This window comes from Heterocephalus glaber, unplaced genomic scaffold, assembly GCF_053883595.1.
Source record: "Heterocephalus glaber isolate CG9 unplaced genomic scaffold, H.glaber_assembly_v1.0 deba00001097, whole genome shotgun sequence".
NCBI lineage: Eukaryota > Metazoa > Chordata > Mammalia > Rodentia > Bathyergidae > Heterocephalus > Heterocephalus glaber.
In genome coordinates this window covers 1,213,739-1,236,608 of record NW_028258191.1, presented here as the reverse complement: position 1 = coordinate 1,236,608, position 22,870 = coordinate 1,213,739, and the positions used below count along the sequence as shown (strand labels likewise).

The 22,870-nt window shown below is 39.0% G+C and overlaps 1 protein-coding gene across 17 annotated transcripts in view; it reads right to left on the bottom strand.

Annotated features, from left to right (window-relative positions):
* Positions 1-22,870, bottom strand: part of Fmnl2 (formin like 2) — a 303,824-nt gene that overhangs the window by 124,825 nt on the left and 156,129 nt on the right. For all 17 annotated transcript variants that reach the window (XM_013067527.3, XM_013067528.3, XM_013067526.3 and 14 more), the window contains one exon: positions 10,563-10,646. In XM_013067527.3, coding sequence (XP_012922981.1) covers positions 10,563-10,646 — 84 coding nt within the window. The remainder of the gene's footprint in view (positions 1-10,562; positions 10,647-22,870) is intronic.

Below are 22,870 nucleotides of genomic sequence, written 5' to 3'. Positions count from 1 at the left end.
TGAAGAAAAATCACAATTGAATGGTGACCTAAGTCACCAACTGGCAATTTTTCAAAAGCTTTTCCAAACCATTATGGTTGTCTTTACACTTGTAATTTTTCAGAATCAGGTACTGGTTGACCTCAACTACTTGCTGCACGACTTCCAGAAAGTCATTTGACTTTTGTTTTCTGAAAGGTAAACAAAAATAGCCTTCCACAGCAAAAGATTATAAATTAAATGTCCAAGTGTCAAAACAATATAACGTAGTAGCTGTGTTACCTGGTGGAAATTCTTAATTAGGATGCCTTAAATTTTCTTAGCAAATATGTTCAATCTCAGTCTAACCCATGTCCATTCAATTGCTATATAATTCTCCATTTCCTGTAACAGTGTCTCCACATTTACCAAAAATGCTTGAATAAGGTTACTTCAAACCATGTGGCCCCATACTATAAGCCAGCTCAGACACTTAGCTAGTTTCGAAGAAAAGGAAGAATCTACAATTCCATTTGTATCCCCAGGTGGGAAGACAGTCAATGCAATGTTCATTTCCGTGAAAGGGGGGCCTTAAAGCTTCTAGTCAGACTGAGCACTTGGGATCAAGCCCTGGTAACTGACATCAAATAGTGCTTCTGAAAATGCACTTGTCCTAAGCACCAAAGACAGCAGTTTGAAAGGAATAATTACATCTCTTCCCCTTTAGGGTATCTTCTCCCCTTTTTCTCTCTCCTGACTCCAGACCCAGTGAGGTAGCCCAGCATCTTTCCCCCTACCAAAATAGCTGTATTATGACAAAGGAAATCTCAAGAAGAGAAAAATGTAGACTCATTTCTAACTTCAAACTCAATTTTCTGGAACTCCAGAGATACTGAACCCAAAAAAGCTAAATATACTAGGAATTGGCATGTGTTCCTCTGATTGCTTCTCCAGTGTTTTAAAATGAAGGAAATCAGAGACCAGGAATTAGGCCTAATCAAAGGGAAATTGCTTTCAGGAAGGAAACTTCAACTTGTGCATGGTACTTTTGAACAGCAATTAAGTCAATACTTTTCTTGCTTTGGAGATGTTGAGAAAAGGAAAATAATCTCTTTAAAACCTCAAACAGAAGAAAGACAAGAGCCAAAAACGCCCTTTTCTTAAAGCTTGGTTTAAAAAATGATAATAACTATGTTCCATAGCTAATTCTTGCCTGGCATATTTTGCTGGAATCCAAACAAGTTGGTACAGTACTAGCAACCATTTAGGGTCTTTTCCCAGCTCGTACTATTATACGGGGTGCCTACCTCGGGGAAACTCAGATTTGCACACTCTCATTTCACTGTTTTCCTCAATGTAGATAACTAACTGCCTTGTCAATTAATAAATTAATAAATATATCAATAAAGTCTCAGCTGGTCACAGTGGTCCAGACTTGTAATCTCAGCTACTTAGCAGGCTGAGACAACAGGATTTCAAGTTCAAGACCAGCCTGGGCAACTTAACAAGACCTTGGCTCAAAAATAAAAAGGGCTGGGGATGTAGCTCAGTGGTAGAAAGCCCCTAGTTTCAATGCCAGTACCATTAAACATGCAAACAAATGTAAGTCTTAATGCTGAACACAACCCAAAACAAAACCAACCAACCAAAATCCATCCTTATGATTGAGACTAGAGATAGTCGTTTGCTAAGCATTTCCTTCTCCCTAGACCTTCAGCAACTCTGCATTTTTTATCCTCCTTTGCAGGCAGGCCTGGTCAGTAGGCCAAGAGCGCAGGTGATGTGTGCTACTCCCAGGCCTGGCCAAGTGTGCCCCTGGATGTTCTTTGTCCCACTGATTGGAAAGAGACAAACCTCCAGGGTGAAACAAGAAGCTACACATTGAAAATAGCCTCATGTGCATACTTCATTGTGTAGAATTTTACCCCTGATGACCAACAATATCTGATTTGGATTATTATGTGAATTAAAATCTTATTATGCAACTCATTATACATTTTGGCATCTGTATAATAATTGGTTAAATACTGACCTCCTTACTGTATTTCCATGTCTCAACCCCCAGACCAATGACTATGACCATATTTGGTAAAAGAATCTTTGCGAATGTAATGAAGTTAAGGATCTCAACACGTGATCATCCTGGATTATCCAAATAGGATTTAAATTCAATTAAAGATCTTTACACAAAACAAAAGAAGACACAGACACGGAGAGAAGAGGAGGAGACCATGTACAGATTGAGGAACAGACTAGACTACACAATCAGCAACCAAAGAATACCTAGAACCTGGCAGTAGCAGAAGACTCTCCCCCAGTACCTTCGGAGGGAACGGGGCTTATTCAACACTTTGACCTCAGACTTGTTTTCACAACTGTGAAAGAACACATTTCTGTTGTTTTAACTTATCAAAACAGATAACTTTGGAGCACACAAAATCTTGAGAAAATTCCATAACCCAGTAATTTTAGTAGTGATACTGGTATTGTTATTTGAAACATTTTATATAATAGGAAAAGATAAATAATTACATTAATGTTTTTTAGGGATCACATCTGAATGTAAAAATGATAAACACAAAATCAAAGAGATTATGTAAATTAATATAAAAACTGACGTGGAAATATCAGTATAAACTCAATTTTTAGACATATATTTTCAAAGTCTAGACACATAACTAAAAAGGTCATTCACCCAGGAGGTGTGATGAAACTGCCACTCTCACATTCACATCTTTAATACCATCTCCAAATTTTAAAACAATAGGGCTTCTTGGAGAAACAGCCAGGTTTAGGGCAGGGAAAATACAAGTTTGTACCAAAAAATGAGCTCACAAGAATTAACAGGGTTATGCAAAAGGACAGAGGAGGCAGCATGAAGGGGTTTTCACAAGTTTAAAGAAGTGATTATAAAGAAAAAACAAAAACAAAAAACCAACCTCATGAATTCACAGTGATACTCAAAAAAGAAACCAGAGAAAACTCTTTGAGGTACCTATTAAACCTTGCTTTCAAAAACAACAACTGAGAGGGGAAAAAAAAAAACAGGAACAATTATATTTCTGGGTAAACTAAGACCTGGTTAAAAGGTCTAGATACTAGCTGAATATAGAAGGGAAAGGAAATTAGGGAAGCATTGTTTTACAACACCTAAAGAAACTGATTCTGCCAAAGATTATCAATTGGCTTTAAATCTATTTGGCATGAAGTTAAATAACTGGACATAAATATGATACTAAAGTAACACTCCACAGATTTCCTGTCTAGCATATGGGGAAAACATAATTTTAAATGGAGAGATCAGATTATCAACTAATGAATTAGACAAACTTACCTAATGGCAGAACAACCATATGTTGTCTCCTATGATATTCGTGACAAAGATACTCCATATCCCTCTATCATGTCTTAAATCTAAATCTAGTTCACAGCAAATTCAGTAAGATCAACCCCAGGAAATAACTGGATACAAGTAGAAAGTAAAAACTTCCTATGAGAGGACTTGCCTGGTATCTCGACTCTATGACCACTGTTTTACTTTTCTCTCATTGCTGAGACAAAATAACAGACACTCAAGAGTTAAAGGGGGGAAGGTTTATTTAGCTCACAATTTGTATCAGTTTCAGTCCATATTCAACTGGCTCCAGGGCAGGATGCTTTGGCAGAAGGGCATCACAAAGGAGAAATAGTTCACGGCAGCAGAAGACAGCAAAAGCAAGCAAGCAAGGGCTGACCACAACTCTTTCTACCCTTATATCTTATCCAGGCTACTTAGGGCGGGCAGCACAAACACATTAATCCTAGTGCCCTTGAGCTTAGCACTGCACCAGGAATCAATTCCAGCATCACTCACTCTAGGTCCAGCCACCCCTGAAAAAGGCCCACCTAAGACTGCCTGAGGCTTTGGAAGGACATCTAAACACAAGCCATAACAACCATCATGAACAAAACCTACTCTAGATTAAAGGAGATGAAAAGAACATAACATCCAGATGCTACACGTCACTGGTCCTGTGCTATCAAGAAATCAACCAATAACAAACGCTAGACTCCTTTTTTCTTTTTCTTGAGATAGGGTCTTGCTCTGTAATTCAGGCTGGCCTTGACTCATGGCAATCCTCCAGCCTAAGCTTCCCAGGTTCTGGGATCACAAGCATCCACTACCACACCTGGCTTTAGATTCTTGACTCAGTAACCCAAGTGAAAAGAACTTGTTAAAGAAAATTGGAAACTATGAATCAAACAATAGAATATGCTAGCAATTATTCATTTTAATCATGACTTCACTTAGAAAATTCTTATTTTTAAGTTCCATACTGATTTTTTCTTTAAAAAGAAAAGAAATAAACTAGAAAACAAAATACCAAAGGAAAAAAATCAGACTACTCGGTGGGCAAAATACAGATTACATAGAGAGGGAAAAATTACATAGGGTTGAAAGAAATTGAAAAAGAATTAAACAGACTACAAAAAAATACTAATAATAAATCAAAAAATGGAATTATGAAAATATAGTAAAAATATAAACAATTTAGCTTCAAACAATATTAGAATACAAATGTCAGCTGGCAGGGCAGGGGAACAGGGAAAGGGAGATTTGCAGCCCCGATAGACAGCTGGAGTAAGGAAAGAACAGAGAGAGTGTGGCTAAATATAGACTCCAAGCCTGGACTCAGCAATAGGGACTAAAGCTAAATTACGTCTGAAGTCTGGGACAAAGGGAAGGGAACAGGGATGGCCTCCACTAGCAGCCCCATCTTTTTCTTCAACTTCTTCCCCACCATTGCTGCTTTCAATATGCTTGCTCAAATGACTAACCCAGCACAGAAGTGTAGTTACTGCTGATTTATTACCACTAGTGCTGCACAGGCAAGCTCTCATTACCTAGAATCTGATGGCCCACAGGAAATGATTCACTGGTATCCAGCAGTATTTGCTTACTGAGCAGACACTACAATAGTTCTAACAGGCTCGTGAAAAGACAAATATTACAAAAACAAATCGAAGATATCTCCTTATATTTTTAGCAAATTTTATCCCAGTGGCAAATTAGTTGTTGATCAACTGTCCATTAAGCGCCTTTTTTATTTTTAAAGACATAAGGAAACAAGTGAAGGCTTTTTAAAAAAAATTTTTTTTTCAGTGCTGGGGACTGAGCTCAGCTAGGCAAATACTCTACCACTTCAATGGGACCATCTCAGTTGACTACATCCCCAGCCCCCCAAAATAATTACTTTCTTAATGATTAAATCCATTCACACGGTATGGGTCAGCTGAACTGAACAAGATAAGCAATCAACTCTCACAGCAAAGGAGTGCCTTGGAGTCACGGAGTACTTGTTTCTTGGAATAATGATTAGTGAGTGCTATCATCCTGACTCAGAGCTGGCTAAGTGGTAGCAGGAACCTTCTCCTTTCCTAGATCAGAACCCAAGCCAAGCCTTGAAGGCTGTAATCTGATCTTAGAAGTGCTTAACACAGAAAGCTGAGTTTAAGTGGGTACAATTTCTTGCCATCTCTTTACTTAAAAATCTCTTTCTTCTATATTGCCCCATACAAGTGAAGAAAGGCAAGATTGACATCTCACTCTCCCTAGCTCCTTCCCCAATGGTATAATGCAAAGTAATACCCAACTACTAGGAAACAAGATGGATCTATACCAAAAATACTCAAGCAAATAAAAAATCACATCATCAGCACCCCGAGATCCAGAGGGAAGCTTTCTAACTCAGACTTAGGTGTGGCACCTCTAATCACTTCTGGACTGCATTATACATCCATGAACTCTATACCCATCAGCATTAGTCATCTCAAATGTTCTTAATTCTCCAACTAACCACTTCCACTTTGTCATCCAGCAGGGGCAGAGTTATGAACAAAGCTTCTGTTGGACCTTAAACTGCTACCCATCACAAATCACCTAACAAACCACAGCATGACATTTGGTGACTTTCCCTTATCTACTACCATGTTTGTTTCAGTGGATTGCTTCCAGGTTTGTTTCACATACTAAGCAAGTTGTTGGGAGCACACAAACAAATGACACATGGCCACTACCTAAAAAAACTACTCAGAGAGACAGGTTTAAATAAATACAAAACAAAGTAACAGACTAATGCAACCACACAAAAGTAGAAAAAAGTTGGTGCACCAAACTAAATGACTAATTGCAGTTAATAACTTTCCCAAGTCAAATCATGATAAATCCTTTGTTTATAGCATTTGCTTCCCTAAAGTACAGCAGATTCAGTGTGCTGATCTGCACAATGTCTAGAGTACCAAGAAAAATTTAAGTTTATTTAGCTTGCTCAAAAAGATTACTTATAGAGAAGTTTACAACCTCCTACAAAATTTTTTTCAGTGAGAACAATCAGTGTAGAGGGGAAAAAGACAGAAAAAATAGATGAAACCATGAATGAGGCTGGTAAAAAAAAACACACACATGTCATTAGGATACTGGATAGTTGTTACTGGCAAGCCACAAATTTGGTTGAACATTCTAGAAACTAAGGGAAAAAACGATGCATGACCAGTTCCATGATTCATAGTGGCCAGATGATAATTATTCATGGGACTGAAACCTGAAAAAAATTTCTCCACAGGCCCTCTAACACTATTCATATACTTGTTTTGAAAATAAGTTTTTTTAAATATTATATATCATTTTGCGCACCTTGACTAATGTGTGTATTCTAAATAATAGACAGTATTTCAACATTGTTTCCTTAAAAAGAAATAAAGTCATTATTTGTGCACAAAGTATTGAAGGCTGTGGGTATCTTGTATGTGAGAGATCATGGTCACCGTTTTAAGGCTTTACCCCCCTAAGGTAAGCCTTGATATTTTTTTAGACTGAAAATCAATAGCTGAGGCTTTTCCTGACAGCATCATACAACATGCATTAACACTATAAAAAATGTTCAGGTAACAGCAGATGACAGATTTGACACAGTAAGTTTCCCAGGATTTTTGCAGATGGTTGAATATAAAAATAATGGTTATAATATTTAATACCTGAGTCCTTTGTCAGAAGAAGTAGCCAAAATAAGCTAAGGACATTAATACCAATTACCTCTTATAAATGATGGAAAATGAAGATCATTAAGTAGCAAATTTTTAAATTTTATATGCTGTAATAAATTTGTAAACATACACAAAAATTAAGAGTACACTGGGCCAGGGATGTAGCTCAGTGGTTACGCCACCTGCCTCACAAGCACAAGGACCCGAGTTCCATCCCCAGTACCAAAAAAAAAAAAAAAGAAAGAAAGAAAGAGTACAATAGACCACAGCATGTCTCAAAACCAAGACTGAGCAATTACCTAGATTTTCCAAATTTCCTTCACCTGTCCCCATTTTTCTTTGATTAAGTATTTTAAAGCAAACCCCGTTCATATTACCACCATATCCATATATATTTACTTTAAAATAAAACTGATACTCATATAATCACAAAGCTAAATCAAACCTAATAATGCCAAACAGAAACTTCTTGGAATCCTGTCAGTTTTTAGAAGTAGTTCGTTCAAATTCAGATCTAAAGAAGATCCATATAAACATTTCATCATGTCTCTTTAAGTTCCTTTCCCTTCTTTTTTTGTTCCCTATTCCTGTTGAACCAAATACCTTTCAAATGGAGATACAATTCATATTTCACAGAATTCACACTTTAAAAGCATGCAACTTTATATATTCACAAAGCTATGCAAATATCACAATGTAATTACAGAATCTTGCCATCACATCAAAAAGAAAACTCCACACCCATCAACCATTGCTTCTTATTCCCCCTTAGTCCTTGGAAACTACTAATCTACTTTCTCTCTATACAGATCTTCCTTCCTATTCTGACATTTCCTATAAATAAATTCACAATGGCACACATTTTGAATGTCCATTAGTTAGCTATCATAGACCAATCTAGGTGGTTAGGTACCAAAGATATACAGTGTATGGCATGGTTTGTGTACATAATAGATAAAAGAGACACTCAATCAATAAACATGAATGCATCACAACTGCCATATAGATGGACATGACAAATGCTTTCGGCTCACGCTTTTCATCTTTTTCCTTACAAACATATATAGGGGATATGATATCACGTGTATGTCACCTCCATGGGTTGCCCATATGCAGCAAAATATTTAACTTTCACAAAGATGAATGTTTACAAGGCTGGTAGTAGTAATGTGGGTAGGTAGATCCAATGCCCAAGCTAGAAGTCCCCACTTTTTCTCCCTTAGGAGCATGCCAGAGAAGAGAACCTTTTTGGAGACAAGGTCTCATTATGTAGTACTTTAGGCTATCCTTGAACTCACAGCGATTCTCCTGCCTCAGCCTCCCAAGTGCTGGGATTGTAGGTGTGCACCATCACCCCAGCAAGAACTTTTACTTTTAATTATTTTTAGTATGTCACTGGCACCTTATAGGAGGGCAACAGATCGCAGTGTTTAATAACAGACTCCAGAATTCGTACCTCTCCAGAGTCAAGACAATGGATGCCACTTGACCACTTAATAGCTAAGGGGCCTTTGGCAAAAAAAAATCTCTTCAGATTTCCCTTTATGTCAAATGAAGATACTAATAATTATGCTTTGAAGACTAAACACAAAGTTCTTAAGATACGCTGCTTGCTAAATGCTGGTTATTGGCAATAATAATTGTTAAACTATTACTAACAAATCAGCCGTAAGGCTTCAGACCTGATAGAACCATTTCAGTGTGGAGCTTCTAGCAAGTGGGGAATGTCTGCTAGAGAAGAACTGCCCAAGTAACTAAAGTCTCCATGTCCCAACACAGTGACACTTAGGGGCAATAACAATGTGGACACTGGCGGTCTGAAAACCAGAAAAAGTTCAATACCCGATTTGTTCCTCCCTTAGTCTCAAGATCCCCGGACCACACTATCACAGTTATCAAGATATCTCAGGTCGAAACGAAGAATCACCTGCTGTCGAAAATTAATAATGCCAAAAAGCCAGAGAGGAACAGGGCTGCTGGGAATTCTGCCAGCCTGGGGAAGGAAGGATGTCCAGGCCATCCTGGCACAAAGAAATGACCAGCAGGAGCCAGCGGGCCCTTGCCTCTGTGCTCTTCTCTCCCAGAGCCCGTTACCTCTGAGAATTCCTTCACTGAGGCGCACACCCTCATTTGCGTGCTCTCCTCCCTTCACGCTCACTACCCCGTCGTCCCTTTCTGCTAGCATTGCAAGACCGTTTTACTTGTAGTGACAGGGTTAGGGAACACTCACTTCTCAGCCAAGCACGGTGGCACACGCTGGGAGGCTGAGCCAGGAGGATCCCAAGTTTGAACCCAGCCTAGGCAATTTAGTAACTTAGTGAAACCTACCTCAGAAAATAAAAAAGGGCTGGAGGTGTAGCTTGGTGTGAAAGCGCTGGGTTCAGGCCCCAGTATCACTCCCCACCAAAAAACAAAGCCTCAAAGAAGGAGCCGTGTGTTTCTTGTGTGTCACTGACATAACAGTGTACATCCTCCACAGCTGCCATCTACCCCTGGTGCTCACAGACCCCACGGAGAGGATGGTTTCACCACCACCCATTGGTAGGTAATTTTCTGGTTTTCTGTTGTTTTTCTTTTTGCAGTGCCAGGGATCGAACTCAAGACCTTGCACATGCCAGGCAGGCGTAGTGCCACTGAGCTACATCCCTGACCCTGTTTTTGTTTTTTGAAGAACTAAGGTAACACAAGTGAAAAAGCAGTGCTTCCACAGCTGTATGTGAACTTCAGGCATCTACTTCCTAAGGAGCAGGTACACTCTACCCATAAACCTCTACCCCTGACTTACTTCATCCCACAGCAAGAGACATACTTTCTACTTTAGAAAGTGATTAGTCCAATTATAACAACAGCTGGCCCCTACCTACCCCGCAACAAACTGCCAAAAATTGCTATCAATTATAAGGAAACACTATATAACATTGAAAAGGGTGTAGTAGAGAGACATTCACTGGCACTGTGTCAACGTGCACAAGAGTGCATGGTTGTGTGCATAAACATATTATTTTGTTTGTTTTAAAACAAACAGGGAAAAAAGGGTGGAACGAGATACCTCCAAGTATTACCAGTGGACCTCTGCGGTATAAAATTTGGAGGGTTAAGAGAAAGCAGTGAAAAATTTCACTTTTCATTTTATATCTCTCTGAAGAGTCTGAATTTGTTATAATTAGTGATTTTAAAGAAGAGTGTCTGGAGGATGGATAAAATCTGAAATACTTTACCAGCCTAACCAATGTTTCTTTATAAACAGTGTATCTTCTTACATAAATATACTAACAATTTACATGAACAGGAAGGCCAATTAAATTAGAGGATCTGCTTTATTCCAGCAGCATAGACTGCTATGGAAGGTAAACAGAAATTGATCACTAAATTTGCCCAGTTGACTAAGTTTATGATAAAGTTAAATGCAAAGTGCATAAAATAAATGAAAGAATTAAATGGTGAATAAAAGTCATTTTCTCGCTTTTTTAATAGATGGTAAAAGACAAGAAGTCACAAAACAAAGTGAAACACACATAGAGGAGAAAGGTGGTTCTCTTCTTCTACCACTTTCTTAATAAAAGCATCACTATTTCTCTTACCTGATCACAAATCAGTTCCCATTTTTTCTCATTGTCATACTGCCGTAGTAACCTGGCTTTGTCAGGAGGTAGGTTCATAGCATTCTGGGGGGAAAAAAACAAAACAGAAAGAGAAAAGATCAGTTGATTTCACAATAGGCCGCTCATGGGTAACTCATAGGCAAAGCAAAGACTAGTACTATAGTCCTTTTATGACTGCCTTTCAATTCCTAGTATCTGTTTTAACCAAAATATTCTGCAGAAGTCATTTAAACATCAAATTAGTTTAACAGAAAAAGGAAAACTCTAAAGTTCTATACAGGAACCTCTGAGATGGTCTGTTTTGCACAATCAGGCTTGCATTTCAGCAAAGGTCATGCTTTATTTCTTCATTTCATAATAGGCTCCCTCAAGAACTAACAAAATGGTCAAAAGTGGTTGATCAGAAGATATTACCCTCAATTTCTTTTCAAAGCACTGTAGCCCCCAAGACAAAGAACTGAAAGCTCCAAAAGAAAACTCAATGAGCAAAACCACTGATTAGACAGCATCAACTTTTACTCATTTTGATAAACCACCTTGAAAAAAGAACGGAATTTTTTTTTTTAATGACAATAACGTGATGTGTCAATCTCTGTGAGATGACAGCATTCTGTCAGGTCATGTTAACATCAGCAACCTTAATTCTCAATTTAGCTCTTGATACATAAATTTGAGCTTGCAGTGAGACACTGAACCCAACCTGATCTAGATGTCTAGACACTGCATTCATACAAACCTACTCCGTTAACACAACATGGCTTCGGTACTGTCGGACGTGGATTTGCCTAGGTATGCTCATGTCCCAAATGACCAATCATACACGTTTTCAAGATCCTTGGCTAGGATCTGTGTAAGAATTTTGTCATCAACATGGGAGAGTAAGAGAAGCCCAAAGAGATCTCTTCCTGTGGCCTCTGTAGTTTCCACACTCTAAATAACAGAGCTAAGTGGTCAGTTAATGAATTATACCTATTACTCATTCTGCCTATCTCCTGGCATCAATGTTGTAAATCATACTTATCCCTAAACAAACAATGAAGTTCTTGTGTGAGTCAATACTCAAGGTGACAAATGCAAAGCTCTTACACCGTTAATGCTCAATCTCCCATCCCTCTGAAAGGCTTGCCTTACAGGAGATAATTGCCCTTAGCACAGTTACTATTTCATGTGAGCAAAACAAATTTAAAAGATAAAGGTGGGTAAAGTATTCTGACTTAATTACAGAGAACAAACCTTTGATGATTTTGATAGATTTAAACCAAGCATCTTCCCTTAAACTCAATCTAACATGCAGAATGGTATGCCTTAAATAATGCATCTACCATTAATCAATTTGAATCTAAACCTCAGGTTTTAGAACTATAAAATATCTAAAAGGGAAAAGTAGTTTCATATGACACACCTCCATGGAATCTATATCTGAACAAGAATGGAAAATACCTGTGTGTATTAGTCGTCACAATCTAACAACATTAAAGAACAATACCCAGGAGAAGGCAAAGGTGAACTCCACCTACTATCTATCTTTTTTTTTTTTTGGTACCAGGAATCGAACTCGGGTCCTTGCACTTGCACAGCAGGCGGCAAAACCACTGAGCTAAATCCCTGGCCCCATCCACCTACTATATATCTTAAGGACCAATGTTATTTACTGTTAAATAACCAGTCCAGTCCATCATTGCATTATTTGAATCCTGGAGATAGACATTTTCCTCTTAAACTGTTCTTCATCCTCAGGTAAATGACCCTGAGAATAATTATGCTGTAAGTAAGAACAACACGATTATAAATTACACAAGGTTCCCTCCCTTCAGATCTTATTAGTCACTTGAGATATGAAAGAAATAAGAATGCCCGAACTCCTACAAAGTGCCAAGCATTAAACTGGGCACTCTGCTTATGTAACCCTACTGAATCTTCTACTCAATAAGTGTGTGGCGTAGATATCATCTTTCCTAGTTAGTATATGGAGAAGCAGACCTGGAAGAACTTGGTTAACTAGTGCAAGAATGCAGATTCAGAGGAACAACATGTAAGCTTGGTCTTTTGGATTACCGAGAACAAAGTCTAAAGGTCCCACCAAAGTCTTTCGCAGCAAAGGAAAACAGCAAATACAACCTTCTACTCCTACAGTACTCTACTAGACATACTTGTGGAAACAATCAGCAAGTACTGCTACAGGAATTACATGCCCCTGTTGCTACTGCAAAAAGTAACCCAAGATGCTCCTTCTAAACCAATTTTTATTTTGGCCAACATCTTCCACTTAACAAATGTTTATGAAGCACTGCCCTCATAACAAGCATTATACAACGGGGGAAACCAGACAGACGTGGTCCCACAAGCCTTATATTATAGCGGGAAAACACGAGACACACTTGCAAAACTTAAATTTTGAGAGATTATCAGAGGATAGCTGTAGATTAGATGATTATGAAAGATCTCAGAAAGAGTAACAATATGGATGCTAGACAATGAGACAGAGCTAAGTGAAGAGCGGACAAAGAATGCTTGGCAAAGGAAAGAGGAAAAGACTAAGGCAGGAAAGAGCTTGGCACATTCGGCCGCTAACAGAAAGCCAGCTTGGCCGGACAAAAGGAGGTGGGAAGGATGAAGCTGAAAGGGAGATCCACACATGCAGGACAAGGTCAGTAATTTTTATTTTACCAAAAGGGCAATGAGAAGCCATTGAAGGCTTTTAAACAGGGAAATAATCTAAGGACATTGTTTTACAAAGATCACACTAGTACTTTGTAGAGAGCTGATCAAAAGTAGCAAGAGTGGAAGCAGAGACGTCAGATAAGAGGGCAGAGCAGTAAAGCAAATGATGGGGGCTTGGATGAGGCTGTCCACACGGCAAATGAGGAAAAGTGAACAGATGAGAGAGATAAGTAAAACTGTTTGTGTAGACTCCAGGCCTGGGGAAGGCTGTCAAGAATTAATACCTTGTACCTGGCTTGAGTCACTAGGTAAACCGTAGTTTGTTTAATGAGAGGTAAATACAAAAAGGGCAATGTAAATCTTGAGGTGGTAAGCAGTAAGATTTCTAAGTGTTCTCACCTAAGTCTGAGATATTATGAGACATCTCAGAGAACACTTGAGCACATAGGCAGATCCTCAATTCTAAGGGTCAGAAGAAAGGTCCCCATTTTTCTGAATGAGAAGTGCTTTAAGAAGTGTTTTTGAGTCTGATAACTAGTTATTGCCAGAAGAAGTAGCTCAACATCAATACATCAAAACTAAAACTTTTGGTAACCATTCACCAAGCATCTAAAATAACCCTTTCCACAGGTCAAGCCTCTGAGCTGCTCAGGCATACATCGTACAGCTTATTAATTCTACGGGGACCAAGCGGAAGCAGTTCTATTTAAAACCAGACACTCCACAGAGGCCTGGCAGGAGTTCAAGGATATTGTCAATTTAGCTGGTTAACTGTTCTAAAACTTACTTTAGAGTGAACTCATTTCTCTTGTGCTACACAGGGCAGGACTCTGTAGTTCCAGCTAAATATTTATGCAGGTAACTCACAAGAGTCCAGGTTATTTTCTGAGAAAAGTACTTGGGTCTATCTCCACGTCTCTTGCTGCCTGTATAAAAAGACGGCTCTTCTACTTTGCTGAAAATGTAAATCATCTTCCAAGTTTTCCCAACACAGTGCCAAACCTGGCTCGCCCACACCTAGTGATATCTGTAATTCAGGTTTTCTTTTCCTTTCTTTCATCCATCGACCCATCCAACATTCACTGGGCTTTGACCATGTGCCAGAATATATGCACTGCAGGCATCTGAGAAAACTTAATCATGAAAGTGCTGCATGTAAAGACCTGCCAAAGGTCCACTGAGACAGACAGTATTTAGTGGGCATTAATTATCTATTTTCCAGACTGGACAAGTAACAAAATGCAATAGATTAGATCATCTAAGGGTAGGCAAGGAATGTCCCTACGCCTCCACTCTCAACCCAGCAAATGTCAAGAATCAGCTCAGAATCAGCACTCATCCTTAGAAACACATCTATAATCTCAGTATTCTGGGAGGCTAAGGCAGGAAGATCCCAAGTCTGAGTCCAGCCTGGGCAATTAGTAAGACCCTGTCTCAAAAAAGGACTGGGAGCCAAGCATAACAGTGCATACCTGCAACCCCAGGACCAGGGAGGATGAGGCAGGGAACTGCTATGAGTTCGAGGTTAGCCTGAATTACAAAGTGAGACTCTTCCTCTTAAAAAACCAAAAAGGGGAAAGGAGGTCTGCAGATGTGGCTCAGTACGAAGGCCCTGAGTTCAATCCCCAGTACTGAAAACAAAAACAAGAACAAGAGCCTTCCCTCAACTACTGTAAGAGACATCCGCTCCTCAAGCTCTAACAACACGGCACCCAAAACTATACTGCAGCACCTAGCACACCACACCCTTATAATCTGTTACCTAATAAATTCTCCTGGACTGAGCACTTCAAGGAAAATTATTTTGTGCTTGTAAATCACCAATGCTTAGCAGAGTAAGATAAACAACAGGCATTAAGCAGCTTGTCAAATAAATGAAAAGCAGGGACAGGGATGCAGCTCAGCCGTGCGGTGCCTGCCTGGCAAGCGAGAGGGCCCTAAGTTCAATTCCCAGTACCAATGAATGAATGAACGAAGAGCAAAATAACTCAGCCATACTCTTAACTGGAAAACATCTTTACTAATGCTTAGGGTTTATATTTGAGCTGTTAAAAAAGTCTATACACTATAAAGAACTTCTGATTCTTATAAAACATCAGTCAAGGATGATGTCTATCACTATCTTCTAGACAAGAATTCATGGAGGGAGGAGGATTCAATTCCAGCAACTTTTTCCTAAAAAGAAAAATTAATTTTATGCATTCTTCTCTATATATAATAAAGTGTGGAATCTGAACTTTGTTTTGTAGCCAGTAAATTCAAATCAGTATCAACTATAATTAATCTGCCAAGTGGTCTTTATATTTATGATCTCTAATCTACCTTTACCCTTAATTATACAATTTTACGTTGCTTAAAAAATGTGTTTTCTGTCTTAGAACTTTTGAAAATAGACAACTAAGTAATACCAGAACATCCATATTTCTTAGTAACTCATGAGAAACTAATTATGGTTCATACTAGCAATGCAAAACTGAGCTACACCTTTTAATTCTAATATCCAAGACTCATACTGAGAAACCCACAGTGCTACTCAGGCACACAGTAGGGAAAGTGAATGGTATGAAGTACACCTTATACAATATGCCTTTCTCCTTGGAATCTCACAATTATTAAGTCACCAGACATGTTAACCGGGATGTTTCTATTACATAAGCACCTGTTTAAAAAAATAGCAAAGTCTGTGGACTTCGCAAGGCGTGCTACTTACAGAATATGTCACAAGAGAAATGCCTTAGACAATCTTTTAGACCTCTGAAAAACAAAGTCTTATAGGAATTCAAATTTTTAATCATAGCAGAAAACTTATAAATACATCCCTCAATCATTTTTAACTTTTGGTTTCAGTAATGTTTATATTCATATTATTGTACAACCAAATCTCAAGAATTTTTTTCATCTTGAAACAAAAACTCTATACCTGTTGAACAACTCCCCATATCCCTCCACCCCAAAACCACTACTTTTTGTTACAAAAAGTGAGGAAATGTTATAGACAGCACTTGGATGGTTGGGCAGCAGAGTAAAGACAATCTAAGGAGGTGGTATGGAGCAAGAATATCCTAAGTGGGCATGAGGTAGAAGATTAGGACTGAGGCAAAGCAGAAAAATGACTGGTCAGAATGTGTAAAAGGTCATAAAAATCCAGAAGATGGATGGGAACAGAACACAGGACCGGAAATGATCCAAGGCTCCTGAGCACTGCACACAGAATCAGTCTGAAAGTGATATTTTTTAATCCCTTATTTGAATCCAGTGCTGTTTGCAAGACCAATCAGAACAGTGCTATTTTAATCCTTCATCTACATCTGGTGGGAAGCCAAGTGAGTGTTTCAACAGGGCAGTTCAAATCTGGTCCCAGGCTAAGTGAGCTTCTGGTAGGATAACTGTTCCATGCTTTATGTACAAGAGGGGTAAGTGAATCCAGGAATTTGGGATACAAAAGAACTTTTCCCTTAACCCAGGTCGTCTGAGAGCCTGTTTGCCAGCTTGTTCTCACCCTGCAGAGCGTACTTCTTTTCTGCCTTTAAGGTACCCTTGCTACCTTTTCACTGTGTGAGTGTGGGTGTGTGGGTGTGTGTGTTGGGGGGGGGGTGCTGGGGATGGAACTCAGGACCTTGAGCTTGCCAGGCAGGCGCTGTGCCACTGAGCCAAATCCCCAGCCCTTTTCCGTGTGTCATGTCCAATTCTTTGTTAAGACACGAAGAACCTGGAAAGAAGCCCCATGTGAATCTTCATCCAGTAAAAGCTCTGCAATTAGTCTAGTGGATCCCAATTTCAACTCTGCCACTTACTATTGGTCATGATGAGACACAAGATTTTAATCAAAAGGCAAATTAAATGAACGAATTGCCCAGAGTCTTTAAAAGATCAATGTAACATGAAACTGAAGGTCAGAATCAGGTCAGAATCAAAAGGGTCAGAAACAGTCAGATGTACCATTTGTGGAGGATCCAATAGGTCTCAGGCATTTAGGCTCTCAGCATGCATTATCCAATTTAATTTGCCTTATAATCCTGATAAGTAGATTTTATCCTCTCTACTCAACAGAGAAGGGAACTGAAGGATAAGAGGGTTAGTACCTCTTTCATGATGAGATAGGGCAGCAAGCCAGGGGACTCAAAAGAGAGTTCTGATCACCCTCTTTCCATAACACTGAGGCAATCATGCTTCTAAATTATGACCTGTCTTAATTAACAACCTGACAATTCTGCCTGAATAGCCAGAGACACAGTCAATAGCATACAAAGGTGAAATGCCGGTATTGTTTAGGCTATTAATATTTCCAGATTAAAAAATGGGAAGAATATCAGTATCAAGACACTGTGACAAGTTAGCAAATTAACAAATCCTAACAAGAGCCTAATCTCACAAATGTGAGATAAACAGGATTCAATGAAGCCTCGATGAAGCAGGAGAAAACACAGCTACACTAATATAAGACAAATTCGTTATGAAAAGTGCGAAATGATATAAATCAGGCTTAAGTGTTGGAGAAGATAGTAAAGTTCTGGCATTAAAAAGTACAAAGTAAAAAAAAAAAGTACAAAGTAGTTTTTAATATCTGGACTCTGGAGACACAATTGTAACTCTAGTACTCATTAATAGTGTGATTTTCAGGACATTATTTAAACCTCAAATTTCCCAGCTTGTGAGGTGGTGGTGGTGTTAAGGATGGTGATGGTGATGCTAACAACAATAAAACCAGCTTCATGAAGATGGGGAAAATCAAAATAGATCATGCACATAAATTAACATGAAAGCAAGCACATGGAAAACACTCAGTATGCTAGTTATTATTCATATGTTTTATATTATTTTAGGTAAAAGAAAAGGTATGAAAAAAGCATGGATATAGGACATGGCAGTAGGTTGTAAGTCACACAGAATAAACCAGAAGAGGAAAGGTGAGTACGGTAAGACCAAGTTAGTGTGAACACCATGCCACAGAACTTAACTTATTCTCTAGAGAACTCATCTGCCAGGGAAATGTGTAGGAAGAGCAAGCCTTTACAGGGATCCTCAAAGCATATCAGGTAAACAATTCTTCCTCTGTTAACTCTCCCCACATTGCTATTTTTTTAATATTATAATTAGGAGATCAGGTTAAGTCACTTGGTACTGAGTAATGGCCCAATTCTCCTGGGTTCACTGTAAAATTACAATAAATGATGGCAGCAAGCGCTGCCAATCCAACACATGGCCTGTCCTTCTGTTCAGCACATTTAAAAGCTGTCTCCTTCCATGACCTATATTCATGGTCCAAGCAACTACCTGGCATCCTAAATTTTAGTATCTTCCCAAGCCTAGAGGATGCTGCTAAAATATATTCAGCATCTTTCTTGGCACACGACTCAGGCAGCCAGCCAAATAGTTCACCAAAGCTAATTACCACAGTCAGTCATCTTTCATTGTCACTGTTATTTTTATTTAATCACACAGGGTATTAATATCATTCACTGTCGCCAATGAAGCCCACAAAGGGAGAAACGAGTCTCTCCCTAACCTAGTTACATCCACAGAATAAAATCTGACCGGAAAGCTATCCTTCCTAGGGAAGGAGATATACTTCTAATCTCCCATCCACAATCTGAAGTACAGTGTATTTTCTTAGAAGGCTTTTTGTATGTACTGAAGGAAATACAAATGACTCCTCTATAACTATTATATAGCCAGAAAGTTTAGTGCTAGAAAACAAGCTTGTGATATTTTAAGTCCTATTCTGTCTTTTATAGGTAATCAAACAGATTGAAAAAGGTGAAAGCATTTGTCTGGGTTCATATAACTGATTATCACCAGTAGTAGTAAAGTTAAAAAACCAGGCCAATGTAGAAATGAGTTGTTGGTCAAAGGGTATAAAGTTAGGATAAGTTCTGAATCTAATGTACAGTATGACGACTACTGTTTAACAATATTGACTTGAAATTTTCTAAGAGGGTATACCTGAAGTACCCTCACCCCTCACACACACACAGGAGGAGAAAGTGATAACTCTGTGTTAATTAGCTTAATTGTAGTGATCATTTCAAAATGTATATATATGCCAAAACATTACAAAATTTAATACATACAATTTTTATTTGTTCAACAATACCTCAATAAAGCTGTTTTTCAAAAGAAAAATAATCCAGGCAACATATCTACCACCTTCTTCATTATCATGAAAGAAGAACTTACATATCTCCAGGTATATTTGCTTATGGGTACATGTAACACACACACACATTTGAGAAAATAAGATCAGGTAATACATGTAGTTAGCAAAACGTCCCACCCAGAACCAGAAGCAGCCTGAGGCTCCTCGGCTGTGTTCCGGTTCCTGTCCATGGCATGGTGAGGTCCAGGGAGTGGCTGGGAGCCCCAACTTCATCCGGTGCTCCTCTTAGCCACGCAGGCGCCTGCAAGGCCCAATTCCATCCCCCCCCCCCCACCTTACGGCTCTTCTGCTATCTGGTCCCTCACTAAAGAGGCACAGGGGTTTATATGTCACATAGTTAAATGTGATAGATTAGTAACTACCACAAATTGTCATTTTCTAAGCTGTGCTTGATGCTATGGTATTGCTGATTATAACATTTGGCCTAACATGTTGTGAATGATCTAATCAGTTTTCCTTCCTGGTATAAGAAAAATAAAATAGCCTCAGAGTCATTAGAGCCTCAAAACCTAAACACAAGCCATATCTGGAAGACACCTCTGAAAAGCAATCATTCCACAAGGGTTTTAAACACAAGCAACAAAGATACCTGCATTAAGCAATTTTGAAATATCAACCCAAGAATTAAACAAGGACAGTACCAAAAACAAAAATGAGAAGACATTTAAGCAAGGCACAAATGCAGGCTTCCACACCACAAAAAGGAAATTCTGGGGGAAATGAGGTGGAAAAGTCCGATGAGCAAACACCTGGACACCCTGAACTGATAGCACAGGAAGTAACAAAGCAGATACATGAGGCTCTAGAAAAATTCAAAGCAGAAATAATCTCCCAGATAAATACAGAGATGGTGAATAGAGTGAAAGACATGATTAGAGTCTCTAGAGCAGAAACAGACAAGAAAATAGATGAGATCAGAAACATGCTGGAAGCCATGAATGCCCAGCATAAGAAAGAAATGGAAAACACGATCGCCCAACATAAGAAAGAAATGGAATCCATGAAACAGATTCAGATATTCAGGAAATTAAAAACTCCACTGAAAGCATACAGAGCAGACTAAGAGAATCTGAAGACAGAATATCAGATATAGAAGACAGGATAGCAGTTAAGGACCATGAAAACAGAGATTTCTTAAAGATAGTAAGGGACCATGAGAAATCAATCCAACAGCTGCTAGATGATGCAAAGAAGAATAACAAGCCTGACAGGAGTCCATGAAAAAACAGGAGAAAGAACAACTGACATAAAAAAAATGTTCACAGAAGTAATAGCAGAAAACTTCGCAGACAGAGGTGGAGAATTGGACATACAGATAAGTGAGGTATATAGAACTCCAACTAGCCACGACTAAAAGAAATCTACATCTAGACATATAATAGTCAAGATCCCAGAAACCCAACAGAAGAACAAATTTCTACAGGCAGTTAAGAGAAAAGAAAAAAATCACCTACAAAGGAAAGCCCATCAGAATCACGGCAGATTTCTCAACACAAACCCTCAAATCAAGGGGAGCCTGGAGTGAAGTATTTCAAGCCCTAAAAGAAAATAACTTCCAACCTAGACTGTTGTATCTGGCAAAATTATCTTTCAAAACGTCCCACCCAGTTAACACTCAATGCCTATTAGATATCATCATTCTAATTATTCTCATTTGAGATATATATAAATTACTATGATCTACTTTATTATACCTCCATCTTTTCCTGACTATAAAGTTTTCTTATACTACAAGAAACATCAGCATTTGTCACTGTCTTCACCTTTCCTTCTTTATTTGGGGGCTCATCCTCACAGAACAATTCATTTTACTTGTTAACTTATGAACCTCTAGACAATTATACATCCTTTACCAATAAGCACAAACTAAATTTCTCAAAATCTCATGTAAACTATCAACTCTTAAATCAGTCATATTTTTGCTATAATTTACAAGTAGGAATGAACAAAAGCTGGTTGTATTTGTAATTATATTACTTCTATTTAAGTGCAAGGCCAGTTATCACCAACATGGTTGAAAGCTGGTAGAAGAGCCAATCTCACCACAGAAAAGAAGGCATAACTATAGTGGTCAAGGGCAAGCTTCCTGCAGCCTGTCTTTCTATTACTTCCCACATGGACAGTGTGGTGGGTTAACTAATGGTCAACTTGGAACACTCAGCTGAACTGAGTCAGCATGGCCCTGGGCATGGAAGACCCACCTGAGGAATGTTGCCAACAGGATAAAAAGAGAACTGGAGGGGAAGATCATTTACTGTTGATTTTCTTGGAGAAGCTTGCCAAGGCTGGTTTTCCTGATAGGAACTTGGCTGTTCTCATCCGGAGGAGCTCAGGTCCTCACTGTAGCTGGGAATGGCTACTGTTCTCATCAGGGGATCTCTGGTCTTCACCTTGAGCGATGCTTCCTGGCTCCAGTGCAGATCCCTCAGCTTTCTGGCACAGATTCTTCACCTTGCCAGTGCAGGCTTTCTGGCTTCTACCACTGGCCTTTGGTTCTTCCTGGTTGCAGATCCTTGATACAGACTTGCATGAGACATTGCCACGGGCTCTAGGTCACTGGCTGGACTTGTGGAGAACATTGCCTTGGGCACTAGGTCTTCAACTGGACTTGTTAAGGAAATTGCTGTGGGATCCAGGCCCTTAGCTAGATTCTTTGGGTCTCTAGTGCATTAACAAATCTATTGCATTCCTCTGCATTTGACTTTTTGGGTGAGTATTATAAAATAATCCTATAAATTATGTGTCCCATATTAAACCTATTTCATTGCAAACCCTGCCTATAACAGCCAGCTTACATGACTCTAAGAGGGTACACCCAACAGATGCCAAACCACACATCCGTCCTTTGGCCATCATACCAACTACTGAACAACAGATTCCTCTCCCATTCAAACAAAGAGAATAGAAAGTATCACTCATTAAATTTCTTTCAAACCTCCGATCTGATTTTCACTAGAGGCCTCATCTCTGATTCCTTGACACGTTCTGGAATTTACTCCACTGTTCACCTACAGTCTGGCAACTGCTGTGCCAGAAGCTGTGTCTGGATGAGCACTTTTGTGAACTGGGCTGTGGAGTAAAACCCAAGGCCGCACTTAAACAAGGGAATGCCTTCCCAGGCATCCCTTACACAATGAAGCTGGACACATTTGAGGAGTAGACTTCTTGGTACAAATCAAACTAAGTAAAAATCCAGAAAATGGATTCCTATCCTACTGATAAGTGTCAATCCCCTTTACTTTATAACTATAAAAGAACACTTTGATAATTGAAGATACCAAATTCAAACTAATGATAAGATATTCGCCAAACTCCACATGATGCTGATCCAAAGCAGTATGGTTTTCACCTGTCCCATTACCCCGAAACCTTGCCCCCTTCTCAACAACACCCCCCCACTTCTCTCCTTAGGTGACTGGGATCATTGTTAGTCTCGCTCTCCTTTTTCACAGCAGCTGCTATGAAAATG